This window comes from Delphinus delphis, chromosome 7, assembly GCF_949987515.2.
Source record: "Delphinus delphis chromosome 7, mDelDel1.2, whole genome shotgun sequence".
NCBI lineage: Eukaryota > Metazoa > Chordata > Mammalia > Artiodactyla > Delphinidae > Delphinus > Delphinus delphis.
The window spans coordinates 1,121,580-1,137,531 of record NC_082689.1 but is presented as its reverse complement, the minus strand read 5'-3'; the positions used below and the strand labels follow the sequence as shown (position 1 = coordinate 1,137,531).

At 61.1% G+C, this 15,952-nt stretch overlaps 1 protein-coding gene across 14 annotated transcripts in view; it reads right to left on the bottom strand.

Annotated features, from left to right (window-relative positions):
- Nucleotides 1-7,834: 7,834 nt before the first annotated feature.
- Nucleotides 7,835-15,952, bottom strand: part of KIF1A (kinesin family member 1A) — an 89,262-nt gene continuing 81,144 nt past the window's right edge. For all 14 annotated transcript variants that reach the window (XM_060015796.1, XM_060015798.1, XM_060015803.1 and 11 more), the window contains 7 exons: nt 15,381-15,575; nt 14,808-14,885; nt 13,885-14,009; nt 12,862-13,014; nt 12,377-12,569; nt 11,359-11,477; nt 7,835-11,001 (listed from right to left, as the gene is read on the bottom strand). In XM_060015796.1, the coding sequence (XP_059871779.1) occupies nt 10,959-11,001; nt 11,359-11,477; nt 12,377-12,569; nt 12,862-13,014; nt 13,885-14,009; nt 14,808-14,885; nt 15,381-15,575 (906 nt within the window). In that variant the 3' untranslated portion in view covers nt 7,835-10,958. The remainder of the gene's footprint in view (nt 11,002-11,358; nt 11,478-12,376; nt 12,570-12,861; nt 13,015-13,884; nt 14,010-14,807; nt 14,886-15,380; nt 15,576-15,952) is intronic.

The window sequence follows — 15,952 nt, the reverse complement described above, 5'->3', positions numbered from 1 at the left end:
AAGGGTGCCCCCAGGAGTCCGGTGTCCTGGTTCCAGTGCGGAGGGGTGTGAGGGCCGGAGGAAGCAGGCAGCAGGCAGAGGCAGCGGAGTGACCCTCCGTAACCAGGAGGGTGCTCTCTGGAGAACAGCGGGGCGGGGTTGCCCAAGGGTCACGCTAAGTTCTGTCTCTTCTCAAGGACACCCCGGACCCCACCCCCACCCCTGCAGAACCCCCACCGGTTCTGTAGTCTTTGCGCCTCACACACTGGACTGGAGGCCAGAATCGCTGTCCTTGACGATGCTCAACTTGCTGGTCCCAGCCCTGCGCCCCGCACGGGGCAGGGACAGGCTGGACAGGACAGCTCTGGCGGGCGGGGGCGGAGCTTCGGCGATGGGGGCGGGGCCAGGCCACCGGAGCCGCCCACGTCCCCGCCGCTCCAGGTTCCGCCCCTCGGCGCCAGGTCCGGCCCATGCCCAGGGCCCCGCCCCTTAGCGCCCCGCCCCGCCCCCTCCCCTCCTTTTCTAGGAGGTTCCGCGCCCCGTGGGGCTGGGGCCCTCTGGTGCAGCCCCTCTTCCGTCCTCAAAGACTGTTCAGGCTCCAGGAAAAGAGCTGGGGGGCGGCTCCCGGCGCTGGTGGGGAGGGAGAGGAGGGCCGGGGCTTTGCCTTCCCCCTCACCTGCCTCTCACTACGCAGCTGTGTCCAGCTCTGCTTAAGGTTTTAAGTTAATTTACGAAGGGAATGTGAATTCTGCACTGCGACCGAGACCGACAGGGTGAGGATGGCATGCTCAACAGAGACCCAGCGGGGCACACAGGCAGCTCGGGTCATGGGTCTGTCCTGCCTGCCACTGTCCCTCGGCCCTAACTCCTTCCTGTAGGACTGTCCCAGTCTGCCGGGCGGTGGGGCGCTGCAGCGGAACACCACAGGCTGGGTGGTCTGTAAGCGGAGCCCCGACATCAGTGCCCACTTGGTCCGGGTGCCGGCGTGGCCGGGTTCTGGTGGGGCAGGCTCCTGGTTCCCAGACCACCGTCTTCTGCTGGGTCCTCACATGGTGGAAGGGATGCGGGAGCTCCCCGGCATCTCTTTCATAAGGGCTCTAATCCTGTCCCCGAGGGCTCCACTGTCGTGACCTAATCAACTCCCGAAGGTCCCACCCAGTACCATCCCACCCGGCCTTAGGATTCCAACATAGGAATTGTGGGGACACACAGACATTGTGACCATAGCAAGGGGCAAGTGATTTGACTTCGGTCATCACCTAGAGCTTGCCTGGTACATAGTCAGTATCACAAGGTGCTGGTGTCTGTTAGGAACTTCCAAGCCCCCCTAGATGAGAACCACTTTGTTAGTGAGAAGTGCTACCCGAGAGAAACAAAGCTGAGCCCTGGGCCCCTGCCCTCCCCTCCCTGCATCCCGGCCAGCACACACGCAACAAGGCCCATCTCCCCTCGCCTTTCCTACCACCTCCAAAGTTTACACCCCAGCTGCCCTGTCCTCAGCCTGCCACAGCCTCTGGAACCCTCCCGCCTTTGCCCTGTTGGCCTCAGCTGGGAGCCCAGTGTGCCAGGGCCGGCAGGCTCTGACCTGCCCTTAGGATAGCCTGAGGTCCCGCAGTCCAGAGCGTGGTCCCGCAGCCTGGCTGCCTGCGTGCAGGTTCGCGTGGCTTCCTTACCAGCCGCAGTGTTCTCGCCTGTATCCTGGGATCCTTGGATCCAGGGTCGCCTCTAACATTTGTAGGGCCAAGGACATGAGTACAGGTGAGACCCAGGCACGTCCAAGTATTGAACTTACACCCGAACCCTCGGAGTCTGGCCTTAGTTCCCAGCCCAGGTCCCCAGGCCTGGAGACCCCATCCCTGGCAGGGCTCTCCGGGAACCTGAGGCACATCCCCAACTTCAGGGTCTCCCAGGACTCCTGGGAGTGAGTCCCCGGCTGGGAATGACGGGGGTCAGGGTGGCCTCCCTCAGGCACCCCTTTTCAGACTTGGGATCCCGAGGACTCCCCCAAGCCACCACGTGAGCAGAGGACAGGGAAGGGCATGTCCCGCCTGCACTGTCCCTCTGAGCAACTCTGAGAAGCGGTTTTCAATGCTGCTCCCATCTCATCCCCTGGACGTGCTGCAAGGCCCCTGGGGGTCCAGGCACCACAGGCCTTGGTCCCTCTGTTTGTACGTAATATTGCCACGAATGGTCACTATCTTCCTGTCAAGATGCCGAGGCAGCTCTGCATCAGACTCGGGGAAGGCTGTGGGCCTGGAGAACCCCAGGCAAAGCTTGAGTTTCGGGTGTTGGCTTTGAGGCCTGGAAATGGGGAAGGCGTTAGAGAGTCAGGATAAATGGCCACCCATGAGATTTAGCGGCGAGACCTTTGATAAAATGGTCACCTGCATCAAGGTCAGGGCCAAAGATCACCAGGAAGCCTCCGTCAGCAGCCAGCATCTGTTTTTTTTGTTTTTTTTTTTGTGGTACGCGGGCCTCTCACTGTTGTGGCCTCTCCCGTTGCAGAGCACAGGCTCCGGACGCACAGGCTCAGCGGCCATGGCTCACGGGCCCAGCCGCTCCGCGGCATGTGGGATCTTCCCGGACCGGGGCACGAACCCGCGTCCCCCGCATCGGCAGGCGGACTCTCAGCCACTGCGCCACCAGGGCAGCCCCAGCATCTGTTTTATTACTCACTGCAGCGGGGGACTATTAGGATTCACATTTATAGCAGGTACATTTATAAAACTCTATCCCAAGAATTATAATTCTATCAGGTCCCCATTTGAGATGTTGTTTGATCACTTAGGCGATAGCATTAACACTGAAAGAGAAAAACATCAGAATTATTCTAGAAGACAAAACAAAATTCTTGCTGTGGGGCTGGATTATTTTATTACCCTGTTTGCGACAACAAGATACTGTAATTACACTTCCCACAAATGGAATAACTTGGAAGCCCTCACCTTCTAAGGGAAAATAAAAATGATTTTAGTGGGCAAAAGCATCTCTCTTGGTTCTAGATCTTCAGAAGCTCGTGGGAAGGTGGGGGCAACTCGGAGGTGACTCATTGCTGGGACCCCTTGACCTAGAGCCCATGCCCTGTGTTTCCAAAACCTGTGGGCGAAGTCCCAATAGAAGCGAACATTAGATCTTAGGAGGAGAGAGGAACGCAAGAGTTGATGAGACTGAAGTGAAACTTTGGATGAAAATTGGAATGCTTGCCCAGACTGCAGGGGAGGTGCATCTGCTGTAGCAGAACGTATTCTGGGGATATGTACTGTGTCTGACTGGGGACGGCATCCCCTACCTAATCCCGTAAAACAGGAGGCGTGTAAACGCGCCCTTCAGCCAACATTGATCGGGAGTTCTAAGTGGGGGTCAATGAGATTGTCCAGCCCACAGAGGTTATTAATACGAAATAGTATAGGACGCCTGATGGACGAAAGGGGATTACCATCTTCATTATGTCCGGTAGAAGCTGGAGCGCAGTAAGGACAAATTGAACTATAAGGCAAAAGAACTACTGCCCCATGTGGAGCACAGACTGGGCCTTAGGGTAAAAGTCAGTGAGCGCCACCCAGCGGGGACCACTGGGATGCTGGACCGGAACATTTCCGTCTGAGATGATTGGTCAGCTATTGGGCTTTGATTGAGATCACTCCTCTTACCCTGGGACATAAAGTAATTCTGAAACATCCTAAGTGATGCCAAAGAAACCGCCAGTGGGGAGGTCCGTGACCAGAAGAGCTCCCCAATAAGATGGAAATTTTATTTACTTATTTATACAGGTGCATGCTCCCAGAGGAACATCCATGATCAGGGAGCCTGTTTCCCCCTTGCACTGACTTTGGAACCCCTGAGGAGCCGCCAGACGCCACTACCGCATGGACGGTGCCCTATACACAGCTCTCAGCAGACCAACAGAGGGCTGCCTGGTTTACGGACGGCAGTTCCAGGGGGATGGGCAGCATCCTGCTTGCATGGTCACCATGTGATCAAAGAAGGTAAAAACGAATCAGCTCAGTGGGCTGAATTGCATGCGGTTTGCCTCTGCGTTTGAGTTTTTACTGACTCGCGGGTGGTGGCCAATGGCCTGGCCATACGATCAGGTAGATGATCAACAGAAAACTGACCTGTTAAGGAGACAGTCCCACGCAAATCACTATGGAAATTTAAGGGGTGCATTAAACTAGGGCATTTCGATACCCATCAGAAGAACCCCCTTCCAGGATCAGAGGTGATCGGGATTGGCAAATGGCTATGCCGGTGCTTTTGCCTAAGGTGGCCACAGGGGCCCATGAAATGAGGGGACATGTGGGCACTGCAGCCACGCAGAGATGGGCTGAATCTCTACAGGGGCCTCCTGCACCCGCTGAGGCACAGAGTGCCGACAAAGGCTGTGTGTCCATCAACGAGAGAGACTGAGACTGCAGACGGCTGGGGGTAGGTTCCCAGCTGGCGGTGGCTCCCACAGGGCTGACAAGTCAGATTGATGCCCCATGGCCCCAGGTGGCCACAAATGGGTCCCACTAGGAGCAGATGCTGACCCTGCCCTGGGCTTTGCGGGCCCAGCGGTAGATGCAAGCGCTCAGAGTGCCAGCAGGGTTTGCACCAGTTTGTATGGTCAAGTTCCGTTTCTTCAGACCAGAGAAGACACTTTCATCTTCAGAGTAATGGTCTGACAGAGAATTGGAGCAGGCGATTGAAACACTGGCTGTCTGAGCGGTGGGGAGATGTGGCACAAAGGGCCGGTGTGTGCTAGGGGCCACGGGCAGCTCCTCCCAGAGAGCTTCCTGTGTTTTTCTGGGGGTCCAGGGAAAGGGGGTGAGGGAGAAGCTCGTCCAGCTATAGAAGTCTAGGAAGACTTGAAACGGGGAAGGATTCTAGTGCGACTGTGCGGTTTGGTGCACATATATTAAGGATTGCCTTGTCTTCTTAGTGCATTTAACCCCTCTTATCAATATGTAATGTCTCTCTCTGTCCCTGGTAATCTCTTTGCTCCGCAGTCTATGTCTGATATGAACATAGCCACTCTGACTCTAGTTCATGTTTGCACGGCGTATCTCTCTCCATCCTCTTACTTTCAGCCTCCTTGTCTGATGAGGGTTGAAGTCGGCTTGTGAAAGGCGGCATGGACTAGTGTTTTCATGTCCATCCAGCCAGGCTCTCTCAATTGGCGTATTTGATCCATTTACATCTCAGTGGATGTTGACGTGATAGGGCTTTGCGCTGCCACTTTCTTTACTGTTCCTTCTGTTTCTGTCTTTCTTCTGTAGAATTTACTTTTAGAATAGTTTTAGATTTGTAGACAAGTTGAGAAGATCGTACAGATAAGTCCCACGTGCCCTGTGCTCCCTTCCCCACTGTTAGCATCTTCCATCTGTGTGCCGCGTTTGGTGCGATCAACGAACCAATATCGATTGTTGTTATTGACTCCTGTCCACAGTTCATTCCTATAGTGTAGTTTTACATGTCCCAGCATCCCATCCAGGATGTCACGTCACATCTAACTGTCCCAACTCCTGGGCTCTCCTTGGCTGTGACGGTTTCTTAGACTTCCTCGTTGTTGATGACCTGGGCACATGTTTTGTAGGATGTCCCCCTATTAGAATTTATCTGGCCTTTTTTCACTATTAGACTGGGATCGTGGGCGGGGGGAGGAAGACACAGAGGTAAAGTGCTATTTGCTTCTCGTCATATCAGTGTACGTACTAGCAGCATGATAGATCACCGTGGGTGTTGACTGCGGTCACCTGCCTCAGGTAGTGCATGTCAGGTGTCTCCACTGGAAAGTTGCCCTTTTTCCCCTCTTTCCGTCATGTCATCTTTGGAAGGAAGTCACTAAGAGTGGTCCACACCTATAAGGAGTATGGGATAGGCTCCGCTCCTTGAGAGCAGAGTATCTGCGTCAATTGGAATTCTTCCACACAGGAGTTTCTTCTACCTCATTCATTTATTTATGCGATAATTTATTTTTATCAGCGTGGATTCGTGGGTATTTATTTTATAAAGTGGGTTATTGACTCAGTTTTTTTTTTTTTTTTTTTTTTTTGCAGTACGCGGGCCTCTCACCGCTGCGGCCTCTCCCGTTGCGGAGCACAGGCTCCAGACATGCAGGCTCAGCGGCCATGGCTCACGGGCCCAGCCGCTCCGCGGCATGTGGGATCTTCCCGGACCGGGACACGAACCCGCGTCCCCTGCATCGGCAGGCAGACTCTCAACCACTGCGCCACCAGGGAAGCCCTTTGTTGTTGTTTTTTAAATTGTTATTTTATGTTGAGTCTAGTTGCTTTACAATGTTGTGTTAGTTCCAGGTGTACAGCAAAGTGATGCAGTTATACATATACACGTATCTATTCTTTTTCAGATACTTTTCCCATTCAGGCTATTACAGGATATTGAGTAGAGCTCCCTGTGATACACAGCAGGTCCTTTTGGATGATCTGTTTTATATATAGGAGTGTGTATCTGTTAATCCCAAACTCCTAATTTACCCTCCCCCACCTTCCCCTTTGGTGACCACGAGTCTGTGAGTAGATTTTTGTTGTTGTTGCCCAGACTGTTCCAGTCTCGGCCACTGGGGACCCTTTTCGGTTGGGTCCTTGTCCCTTTGACATACTCCCACCAGTGTGGGTGTCTGGGGGGTTTTCCTACCTTCCTGGCGCTACAAGATGCTGCAGGCTCACCTTGTGTACTTCCAGCGCCAGCCCTAGAAGCAGCCATTTCTCCAGGAAGTGCTGGTTCCTTTGATCGGAGGATGGGTTTAGAAATCAAGCTCTGGGAGCTGGAGGGGTGCTTTTGGGCCCTCTCTGCAGGCACCGGACTCCTCTCCAAAAGACCCCTCCCTCGCCGCAGCCGGGCTCCCACACCCCACGCAGCCAGGACGGGTGGGAGTGTGCTGGGGGGAGGGAGGGGCAGCGGGCCGGAGATGGGGGAGCTCTTGCTGGAGCCAACCTGGACGTCGGGCCTGGTGTCTGGAGCCCAGGAAGCCAGAGGTGTTGCAGGGCAGCCCGGCCCTCGCTGCAGGCCCACGAGACCAGCCCCTGGAGCCCCTCCCACCACTACCCTGATCACTTCCTGCCTTCAAAATGGGCAGTTTAGACCATCAGGGGCTGGAGGGTCTAGGAGGAGTAGGGTTGCAGAGAAAGCTCCAGGGCTGTGCCTGGAGGCCTCAGCAGAGGGCAGCCCCTCTCGCCCTGTAGCCAGGCTACGGTTAACGCCCGCTGCCCACAGCGGGCTGCCCTGATCCCTACATGTACCGCAGCAGGTGCGGAGCAGCCCACGCCTGGGGCGCTCCCCGCGGAGAAGCAGGGCAGCCGCAAGGCCTCCTTCGGCTGCGCGGCGGACTCTCTGGCCTCCCACTGACCTCTTTCCCATTGCGCCTCCTCCCTGGAGGGCCCTGGGCTAGGCTGGGCACCGCGTGGTCGGTCAGCCTCTCCCCCTCCCGGCACAGAGGCCGTGAGGGCGCAGCCAGGGGACCAAGGAAAGGTCCTTGGAGCAGGTTAGCGGCGCTCGTTCCTTAAGTGGCCAGCACGGGGACAGCGTAGGGGCTTAACCAGCACCCGCCAGGTAACGCTGACATATAAAATAACGGGGTTGCCTGGGCATGAGGCTGGCAGTACAGGGGTGGCATACCCAAGGGCACCTGGAGCTGTTCAGACAGGTGCAGCCAGGTACTGATGGAAGCAGCTGGATGCGACCACGATAAACACCACCTTGTACCTCCCACCCCTCAAGGCTCTCTCCCCTCCCCACCTCGCCACTGGGAGATGCGTGCTGTCTCCAGACAGCGCTGGACACCTGGCCCTGTGGCTATTTCGGGCCCCAGCAAACAGACCTATCGCATCAGTAAAGCCAGGCGGAGACCCGCGGGTCTGGTGTTGCATGAAGAGCCATGTTTATTTCTTAACTGGACAGAGCCTTGAGTGCACACACATCGTACAGGAGCCTAGAGCCTAACACTTGGGTTTCGGACATCAGGGAGCTAGAGTCATTACATCAGGACGGCAGTTACAGTGCAGGGGCTGGGGTGTGCCACACAACCACGTATGTACAAGCCACAGGGGAACTCAGGGGACAGCTGGCCGCAGGACGCACGGACTGGGAAGAAGCCACAGCCTGTCGTCTCTCCCGGGGGAACACGTGGCCCAGCCCCAGGGATACAGGAGGGTGCCTGCGGGGTCCCCACACTGAGGAGAGCTGACGGAGGACCAGCGTGGCCACCCTGCCTGTGCCTGCAGCATGGGCGACGTTTGGGGACCCTCCCCGAGTGCCTTGCGACATCCGCCCCAGAGGTGTCGGGGGGGACGAGGACTGCCGGGAGACCACGTCACTGCAGCCGCCCTGGTGTGTGTGTGTGTGTGTGTGTGTGTGTGTGTGTGTGTGTGCACGCACGCGCATTGTCGGTGAGTGAGACAATGATTACTCAGAACAGAGAGGCCTTGAAGCTTACGAGCGTCTCAGTAGCCGGCCCTGGGCACCAGCCGGATCGCTTTGGAGCCGGGGCGCTCAGCCGGGAGCCCAGCATCTCCCTCCCTGGGGCTCCTACTAGGGCCGCAGCGGAAGGAGCCCACCCCTCCCTGGGGGACGGAGAGCCCTCACCAGGCGAGCACGGCCTCAAGCACAATGAGGCTGCAGCCTGGGCGGCAGCAAGCACTGAACCGAAACCCGTCCAAGGGAGACGGCTTTCTGGATCTTTCTCTCCTTCCCCACTCGCAGGACACAGCAGCCACAGCCAGACCTGACTTTCCTGTCTGCACCCCACAACCTGAGGACCCTCACGGGCCTCCAGACCAGCCTCCCATGTCACAGATGTGGCAACTGAGTCCCAAACCACTCGTCTCTGGCTTACGTGACACCGGGCACGAGAGAGCAGCTTTCCTGACTACACACGGAATTCTCGGACCCAGGCCCTCGCGTGGAGCTGGCCTGAGAGGAGGAAGTGGTGGCGGGTGGGGGCCACCAGGTGGGCCACACCTGGTTCCGAGTCACTGCCAAGACGGCGCAAGGCCCAGACGAAGCAGCCCTGGAGGCCTCCATGGCCGTGGAGGCCCCTGAATTGGGGGCGGTTCCCAGAAACCCTCCCGGGGGCCCCCTGCCCCACTCAGCGGGTGCTCTGCAGGTTGGCTGGCCCCAGACACCTGTGCCCGGGGTGAGAGGGCCTCAGACTCTCAGGAGGCCTCCGCCTCAGGCTGGCTGACCTGAGTGGCCGTGGCCTGGCCCTGCACCTCCAATCTCCTCGCAGGAAGGAGGGGCTCTCGGAACCGACCCATCTTAGAGCAACTCACCCCACCTGTCTCTCCTCCCTGCCCTCAAGGCCATCGTGGTGGCCCGCGTCAGCACTTGCTCCAGAGTGTGCTGTCCCCTCTGCCTCTGCGTCTTGGCCTCTGCCTCCAGGGAAGCCCTGTGCGGGGGGCACAGGCCTGCTGGTTTCTGGACAGTGTTTGACTTCAGTCTGGAATGTGAACCCTCCGTCACCCCCTCTTGGGGGACGTGGTAGGGGCGGGTCTTGTGCTGCGGTGGCTGAATGTGCCTCTGAGTGTAGGAACAGGTCACTGAAGACCCCGTGGTTTCTCTGAAGGGCTTATGGCCTGGGCATGACACACGACCAGACTCTGAGCCCGGGGCTGGCTCCTGCCCGGTCCCGGGCAACCCTCAGGCATGGGGTCTGCAAAGGGGACGAAATGGATATTGTCACGAGAGGGCAGAACAAGACAAGGGTGACACCCTCGGATACAGGAGGAAGCCCCCTTGATGACGGATGACCCCAGCACTGGCTGCCCTCACCTGACCCCATGGAGTTTTCTCACCAGGACTCAGAAACTCCGCTCTTGGGGCAAAGAGGGGAAGTCACGATTCCTTCCCTGGAGCTCACCCCGGGTCTCACAGTGGCTGCAGACGCCGCACCAGAAGCCCCTCACTGCCTGGACCACCTCTAAACACAGCTCCCCGCACCCAGCCGGCCTGGACACGTGACACTCCCGGTGGGACCCTGACCACTCTCCCGTTTGGTTCCCACCAGGACAGCTGCCAGCCAGGCGCCTGCTGCCTCACCTCCCACATGCCGCCAGGGACGGGCTGCCCCACATGCTGCCAGGGACGGGCTGCCCCACATACTGCCAGGGACGGGCTGCCCCACATGCCGCCAGGGACGGGCTGTCCCACATGCCGCCAGGGACGGGCTGCCGGCGTCACCGGGACAGTCACACCTCAGGTAGCTGCTGTCCAGGTGAGACGTGGGTCCTCCCTCCTGTGAGGAGGATGCACCCACCTTCTGCGCTGCTCAGACCTCAGGCATCAGACCCCCCAGACACACACATGCACACGCACACACACGCACACACACACACGCCCTGGGACCAGGGCCTGCCCCACGTGCCGCTGGGCAGAGGCCTCAGCTCAGGCCGGGCAGGTGCCCCGTGGTGCCAACCAGGAGGCGCCCGGCCTGTCCAGACACCACCTCACTGTGGTCTTCCCAGGCGGCTGCCCCGCCTTGTGTGTCCCCCAGAAGCTTGGGAGGTGCGTTTGGGAGCAAGCGGGGTGGGTCCACCTGAGCCCTGCGGGTCTAGGTGAGGGCATTAGAGATGCACACTTATAAATAAAACAGTCTTACAGTTAACTCCCGAGTGGCCGTTTCAGTGTCACTAACTGATGCATATTAATTAGAGTCTGTCTATGCTTAAAAAAATATTAGAACGGCAGCGATGCCCCCGTGGCTCCTGTCCTCTGGCCTTCCTGGCGTCTCCCAGCTCTTCCCACCCAGGGTGCGTTCTGAATGAAGAAAGGACAACAAACGTGGCCTCTGCTGGGAGCACGACAGGTCGTGTGGCAGGTCCCCGGCCAGAAGAGGTCTTTTGGGGCCCAGCGCGGGCATCCCCAGGAGGAGGGGGCGCGTTGGCTGTCTGCTGGGAGCAGGGCTGGGCGGCGGATGACACGACAGATGGTGACGAGGGTGGGAGAGCGGGGCCGGGCCTGCTGGCTGTCCAGGAGGGCTCGGCTCAGACCCTCATCTGGGCAGACCTCCTCCTGGAGAGCTTGGACCTGCCGGGGGCGGGAGAGACGTGGCGGTCAGGGCGCCAGGCTGCCGGCATTAGCGTCTCTGGTTCCCCGGTCGCCCAAGAGCCGTAACCTCTGTCTCCTGTCCCTGCAACTCGCGGGGAGCGGCCCCCCCCCCCGCCCCAGCTTCCTTTGTGAGTCACTGACTAGGGGCGGGGCTCCGTCCACCGGGGGCCTGGCTGTCCCCAAGCCTGGTGCAGCATGTCCCCGACGTGGAGGCCCGCCCTGGTTGAGTGGCGGTTCTGAAAGTCGGGGATCTACACACTCGGTGAGGAGCGACGGCCCGCAAATGAGAATCCACGTCCTCAAGACCGCGCCCCTCCCTCTGCAGGCAGGACGTACCGTATGGTCCCTGCCAGGAGGGGGTTGAACGCGTACAGCCAGTCGTGCATGTCCTTGTCGCTGCTGGCCTGCAGCAGGATGCCCCGGTGTTCCGTGCACACGGCGAACGTGTTGGGGGTCTGTGGGGGGGGCGCTGCCGTGAGGGGCGCCAGGCCTCCCGCGGTCAGCTAGGGGCGGTCGCCGCTTCCCCGGGGCCCAGGCGGGGGGGAAGGGCCCTCCCCCCAGGGGGAGCGTCAAGGATGAGGAAGCAGAAAAGAAGACCCCGAGGAGGGGGCAGCGCTGCTGCACGCACAGCCCGTCCTGACCCTGCAGGCGGTGGCTTCCCTCCGGAAGCCGGTATCTTCTGGTCATCCCCGTGGCCATGCCCGAGGCTACCTTGTCACTGCTCTGTGTCCCCGTGGGATGAGTCAACCCCTCACAGGCCAAGGTCCCTCCCCCGGGGACCCTGGCTCAACTGCTCGCCCAGATGTATCCTCTGGGGCCCGTTAATCCTGGCGTCTTCTCTCAGGCCCGAGCCCTCGACGTGGTGGGCGTGGGTGGCGGGCTGAGCTCACACCTCCCCCTCCCCCACCACAGGGAATCAGTGCCCAGTGGGCCCTGTGGCCACCAGCCAGGAGTCAGGGCTACTCACGTCCAGGGCCACCGCTTGCTCAGAGAGGAGCAGGGGCAAAGCCAGGCACAGGGCGCTGGACTCCTGGGCCCACTGCCCCGCTGGCCCTACAGGGCTCCATGACACCCACTGTGGGCGTCCCCAGGAAGAGGGGACTGTCGTTAGCCATCAAATGGGAGAGGATTAACGCCTGCCGCACCCGTCACCGCCGTTGTCACCAGGACTACAAGCCCCGTGGGTGGGCAGAGTGGCCCCGGGACACGAGAGGCAGAGAGACAGTGAGGCTGACCCCAACGGCCCTGCCCGTGACAGACGGGCCCGGCTTCAGTCGGGCAGTGGGCAGACGCAGGGCCCGCAGAGGAGGACCCGTCCCGGCTCCCGCCCTCCCCGCCCGCGGCCGCGTCGCACCTTGAGCATCGCCTGCTGGTCCTCGCTGTACTCAACCTGGGCTGTGGACAGGTTGAGCACAAACCTCTCCACGGCGTCCTTGTCGCTGTTGTACATGTAGGCGTAGGGCCGCCGCACCACCACGAAGCGCTTGGCCCAGCCAGCCGTGTGCGGCTCCAGGAAGTGCAGGTACCCCTTCTTGGAGACGATCGGGCTGGGGATGGGGACGCCCCAAAACCATCTTTCTGCAGCTGCCCACCAGGTGCCCAGCCCCCGCCCAGCACTGGCTCTGGCTCTGGTCCACCCTCCTGCCCTTTATGTCTGCTTATTCTCCACTGCTGTCCTAGGTCAGGGGGCCCTGCCCGACCCCCGGCACAGAGCTGTCCCCTGTCCTAGGTCAGGGGGCCCCTGGCATACAGCTGTCTCCGTTCCAGGTCAGGGGCGGCCCAGCTGTCCTCGCAGGAGCAGAACGGGCTGGCCGGTGCTTTAGAAGGGCCCTCACGCACCTGACCCGGATCTCCTGGATGTCGGGCACCAGCAGGCGCCGGGGCTCCTTGTCGGCCTCCGTTGCCCGGGCAGGGGAAGGGGACTTCTTGGAATCCATCTCCGGCAGGGGCTCAGGTTCTGGGCTGGCCGGCCGGGAGCAGGGCTGTGGGGTCCTGGGAAAGCACAGTGAAGCCCCTGCACTCCTGCCAGAAGGTGCCTCTCCGGCCCGGCTTCCCGACAGCCAGCGTTACCCGCTCAGAACCGCCAGGGTGCCTGCCTGGGCCTGCCCCCCACGCTGGCTCAGACCTCCGGCCGGCCCGCCGCTGCGCCGCGCTGTGTGGCGGGCAGGGTCCACGCCGACGCAGCGCCTTCTCCCGTGGCATGTTCTGGCTCCCCACCTCCACCCCCTGTGAAAGCGGCTTCCGCATCTCTTGTCTCCAAAGTTAAACTGAAGCTGACCCGACTTCCTCAGGGACCGTGTGCGTGCAGGGAGCTGCTATAGTCCACTGGAGCCACCAGGCCCAAGCGACGGACCCGGTGGCCAAGGAGGCCTGACTCAGGATGGCGCCCAGAGGGCTTGATGCCTTTTTCTTTCAAGAAGAAAATCTGGAAAGCCTGAGGTGTTATACGACCTGATGGGTCAGACACGAGCGCTGTCAGCAACGTGCGCCCTGCTCCCAACACCGCTCGGCAGGTGTCAGGTGGGCTCAGGTGTCCTCTAGGCTCCGCTCTGTCACCACTTTTCCCACTGAGTATTTTGTGAGAGCTGCCACTGAAAAGGGCTTTTTGTTCAGTGTTCCGACCCGTTCCTGGTTTTATTCACGACTGTATTCTTAATCTACGCTTTAGCAGAAAATGACCTTGGACGGCGCCGCACCAGCTGGGCAGGGCAGACCCCTCCCCCGGCCCTGCCCTAGTGCGCAGCTGTCCCCAGACACGCAGCCCCTCGAGCCCTGGCTTCTTGCTCTGTGCCCCAGTCACAGCCGTTTTGTCGGTCAGCTTGTGCAGGTGGAAGCTTTGCCGGGAGCCTGGAGCTCACTCACCTCAGTTCAGCAGCCCCGTACCGGCCCTCGACCAGGGAGGGGCAGGTGGAGGAGGGGGTGAGCGTGGCCGCCCCCAGAGGGGACATGGACGGGTCCCGCAGCAGGGTGACAGACATCTCGGAGAGCTGCGGAGGAGAGACGGCTCTTCAGGGACAGCCTCAGGGCCCTCTGCGGGTGGGGACATCCCTGCCGCGGCACCTTTGCCTGCATTTTACCCCTGTTTAGGGCAACCCCACTCCAGCTGCGGGCTGGGCTCTCCTCCCAGCCCAGCCCCCACCGTCCCCCGGCCCACCCCGCCCAGGGCTTCAGGCTCTGCCTTTTGCTGCAGGAGGTCCTCGAGGCTGCGAGGACCGCTGGGTGGGGGTCGGGGAAGGAGTAGCCTCTGAGCCCCGACTTCAGGGTGCGCAGCCTGGCAGCCGCGGCAAGAGGAGGTTTGGGCAGAGGGAGAGGCCGGTGCGGAGCACAAAAGCCGGGCAGGGCTGTCTACCAGGCTGAGGGGGGACGGGTGATGGGCCCGAGCGCTGGAAGGGAAGCCTGGAGCCTGACACGGGCCAGGGCCAGCCTCCAGCACGAGAGCCGCCCCAGCCTTGGGCGTGGGTGTAGGGCTGCAAGACCAGGGTGGGCCCCCAGGTGAGGGAAGGAAGCCGAGGAGAGGGGGCTTGGCCAGCCCAGGACACAGGCAGCTGGGTGAGGGCCAGCCTGGACAGGGCCGGGGACTGGGGAGAGTGGGAGCCAGGGACGACACCGAGTGGACACCCCTGGGCCCGGCGGGCCCCAGCCTCAGGCCCCGGGAAGCCAGCCCCTTAGCTCTGAGGCATCCCTTTAGGCTGGGAGAGGAATGTTCCTAAGAAAACCCTTATCTCCCTCTCTCGGCCACAGCAGCCCCCCCCCCGCCCCCCCGTGGGCGGCCCCTCCACGCCCACCTTGCTCTCGCTGGCGCTGACGCAGACGTGGCTGTGGGTGTACTCTCTGTTGAAGGAGTGGGTGAGGAGCCGTAAGCACTGCCGGGAGAGCAAACGCCTGGTCAGGGACCTCCCGGGACCCGGCTCTGCCACGGACACAGGCCCAGGACACGGGAGACTGGCCGAGGGGCCAGGCACCCCAGGTCAAGGTGGGAAGCACCCTCACCTCTCCCAGGTAATGCGGCGGTCTGAGGAAGCCCCCCGGGGCAGGCCTGGGGCCTGGGCGGGGGTGGGGGTGGGGCCAGCACCCCCTGAAGTGCGGGAGGCCTTCCCCGTGGCCCACCCAGCAGCTGAAAGGCCAGCTCTGGTGTAGGTGGCGAGCTCCCCATCAGCACAGGTATGCAAGAGAGAGCAGGTCACTGCCTGGGGGAGTAGAGGCTATAAGAGGTCCCCGGGTTCCAATGTGGGTAGGGTGGGGTGGGGGTGGGGTCAAGGTGACCCTACAGACTCATTCTCCCAGGTCCTGGTGGCCGTGACAAGTCACTGGCACCAGGAAAGGGCCAGGAGCATGGCCGCCGCCCACCTGCCACCCACCTTGACCGCCAGCTCCCGCTGCCTCTCGTTGGGAGCCTCCAGGGACGACGGCCGGCCCGCAGCCGCGAGCGGGGAGCTGGACGAGCTGTGGGCCTCGGAGTCCTCGCTGGAGATGGGGGACAGGGCCTCGGGACCAGGCCGCTGGGCCGTCTCCAGCTTCTCCCGCAGCAGCAGGTAGTGCCGGGTCTTCTCCACCTGCACAGAGGAGCACGAGTGTGGCTTTGCCTCTGCTCCCGCCAGGGCGGGGAGAGCGGGCGGCTGCTCTGAGCCCCAGGCCTGCTCAGGGCCGGGAGAGCCGGCCGCCCTGCTGGGCTGTGGCATGTGACGTGGCGCCAACAGACCTGCCCGTGCGCCGCCGTGAGCCAACGGGACGGACACTGTGTTCCCGCAGCTGCGTTCCGGGGGGCCGTGCGCGCTGCAGCTGCGGACTCGGGAAGGGCCCAGAGGGTGGACATGGCCCCCGATGCCCGCTTCCCACCCACGCCCCGGGTCAGCAGTCAGTGCCGCTGCTGGACACTGGCCGTCCTGGCTCGAGCGACAGAAGGGCCTCGCCCGCCCACTAGTTTCCCTCC